Genomic DNA, 2,332 nt, shown 5'->3' on the forward strand with positions numbered 1-2,332 from the left:
AATCGAATTAAACGGTTGAATTAAAACTTAGTTCAATTAATCGGTCATTTGTGCGATTTTAATTGGTTTAACTGATCGAATTAAAATTTAGTTAGATGAATCGATCAACAACACATATGAAACTGCGTTTAGTCACAAAAGAGAGAATTAATCAGATTTTGTAGTCCAAAACCGAGATGACAGAACACTCGAGAAGTTGAAATTTAAAGAAAAACATAGCCAACAAAGAGAATTGAAACACTTTTAAATCAGAATCACACAACATTTCTTTCTATGATCACAAAAATGTAAAAGCCTTTAGCTGCAATTTATAGCAGCAAAACTAAAAACACATATTTACAGTATGACAAAACAGCTTTCAGTCAAAGGTTGCTGGATTGTATGTATGATCATGGCACTGTACAAGAGTGAAAAACTAGATTGAATATCACCTAACAAAACAAAACCAACCAAAAAAACAGCAGCGAGAATCATGTAATGATTCGAGAACTATGACTCTAACAAGTGGCGAGAAACCAATCTCGGGCGTGATATCGATATTCAACTCATCAACTTCTCTAGTTTGCTTTAGCTTCAGTGTTCAACCTGTGGAGTTTTTTTCTTCTTCTTTTCTGTAGATTTCTTTTATGGAAGTTGCAAATGGCTGATGGCGATGATGTGCCTAAATGGGCTTGCTTCTTTGCCTTCCACTGGTTTCGTTGAATCTCGGGGCTGCAATAAATGAAAAACAGGATTTAGAAACTGAAGAAGAACGAAACCGAAAATGAAATCAAGAATCTTTTGCTATGTTCTACTTATACATACCAAGTCCATTAGCCTCAGAGGTCCTCATGATTCGAAGCCTTCGAACGGAGCTGACAAACATCCTGCAACATCACAAGAAACCAACGCATACTATAAGCATCATTAACATGGAAATCGAAAATCAAATCCAACTACTTCCGATTCATTTTCTGGCTGCAGCTGTTGCTTATGATTAAATTTAAGTGTACCAATCAACTTCGTATCTATATGAATGGACAATTACAATTAGGTAAAGCTAGTATCACTTTCATTTATATATCATACCTCCATGGAACATCTCCTACAAGCATCCAGTCCCCCTCTTTGTCTTCATAAGTCAAAACAAATTCAGATGATCCATCCAAAAGCTTAGAAGCCATTGTTAATGGTTCCTTCTCTGCACCGATAAAACCGGGTTTAATCGTATTAGCTTCTCAATACAAAGCAGAGAAAAGAGCAGTACAGCACAACTAAGGAGGAATTACCAAGTGAATTAGCAGATCTAAGGAACATATCTTCAAGTGCCTGAGCCAAGGTCTCATAGGAAGAATGAGAATTCAAATCAACTTTCCTTCCTATTGGAATCCCATCCATATTCACCTTAACAAACCCAAGATGACCTTTCTCATTACCATTGAAATTGTGTTTCTTCTTCAAATCATATTTGGGCTTAACTTCTTCATCACCTCTTTGTGTCTTTGCTTGGTTCACGAAGCTGTTCACCCTATAAGCTCTTATGGGTGGCCACCCCACAACTTGGCTGCTTGCAAAGTCAAACATTAAAATGAAAATATTAATACTAGAAAGAATTTCATCAAACATTAGGCATAGCAGATATTGATAAAAGAATGTGAAACAAGTGTTACCTGACAGCAGTAGGGGAACCACTGTCATGGGAGATAGATTCAGCAGATCTCTTGGTCCCAGAAACAGCAACAGAAGAAGGACCTCCATTGTTGGTTCTTTGAGAAACCACTGAAGAAGGGAAGTCCTTCGCAGTCAAGATTCTACCATTCTCTTCCCATGAAGAATTAGAAGCCTTGGTCTTCCCTGTAGCACCGCCACCAAGGCTCAGCCCCAACTCCAACTCACTCTCAGCCTCAGAAACAACCTCCACTTTAGACAACACCGCAGATTCATTTGTGGAAACCCCAGAAGAACCACCACCGCCATCGCCAAGTAAAACTAATGCGCCTTCCATCACCAAACAAGGAAAGAAACCCAAAGTTCAAGACTGGTTACAAGTGAAGAAAAAAAACAGAATATTTAGCTAGTTTTAACAGAGGGAAATGAAAAAAAAAACAAAAACAAGGCTTTTCCTTCGGGGAAAGAGGAGAGGGCAAAAAGAAGGAAGATGGTGGAGGAAGTGATGATGATGGGGCCTATATGTCTGGTAGTGCGCCTAGCACTCTCACCGGACACCACACTCTTTACTTTAGAAAAAAAAAGACATGTTTTTTTCAATAGACATGATCATGTCTCTTTAGAATCCGGATTTCCTGGTGTTTGTTGAAAAATATAGAGCCGAGAGAGAGAGAGAGAGAGAAAC

General features: G+C 38.4%; 1 protein-coding gene across 2 annotated transcripts; it reads right to left on the minus strand.

Annotated features, from left to right (window-relative positions):
* Positions 1-405: 405 nt before the first annotated feature.
* LOC120119920 (auxin-responsive protein IAA12-like) lies at positions 406-2,115 on the minus strand. Of its 2 annotated transcripts, none has more exons than XM_039139710.1 (5): positions 1,650-2,115; positions 1,269-1,543; positions 1,069-1,180; positions 805-866; positions 406-711 (listed from the first exon to the last, which is right to left on the minus strand). In XM_039139710.1, the coding sequence occupies exons 1-5, from the start codon at positions 1,982-1,984 to the stop codon at positions 662-664; spliced, it is 834 nt and encodes a 277-aa protein (XP_038995641.1). In that variant the 5' UTR covers positions 1,985-2,115; the 3' UTR covers positions 406-661. The 2 variants fall into 2 exon arrangements, with proteins under 2 accessions (XP_038995641.1, XP_038995642.1); XM_039139711.1 differs by having other exon boundaries at positions 785-866.
* Positions 2,116-2,332: the final 217 nt, after the last annotated feature.

Source organism: Hibiscus syriacus, unplaced genomic scaffold (genome assembly GCF_006381635.1).
Source record: "Hibiscus syriacus cultivar Baekdansim isolate YM2019G1 unplaced genomic scaffold, ASM638163v2 tig00110332_pilon, whole genome shotgun sequence".
In the NCBI taxonomy this organism is placed as follows: Eukaryota; Viridiplantae; Streptophyta; class Magnoliopsida; order Malvales; family Malvaceae; genus Hibiscus; species Hibiscus syriacus.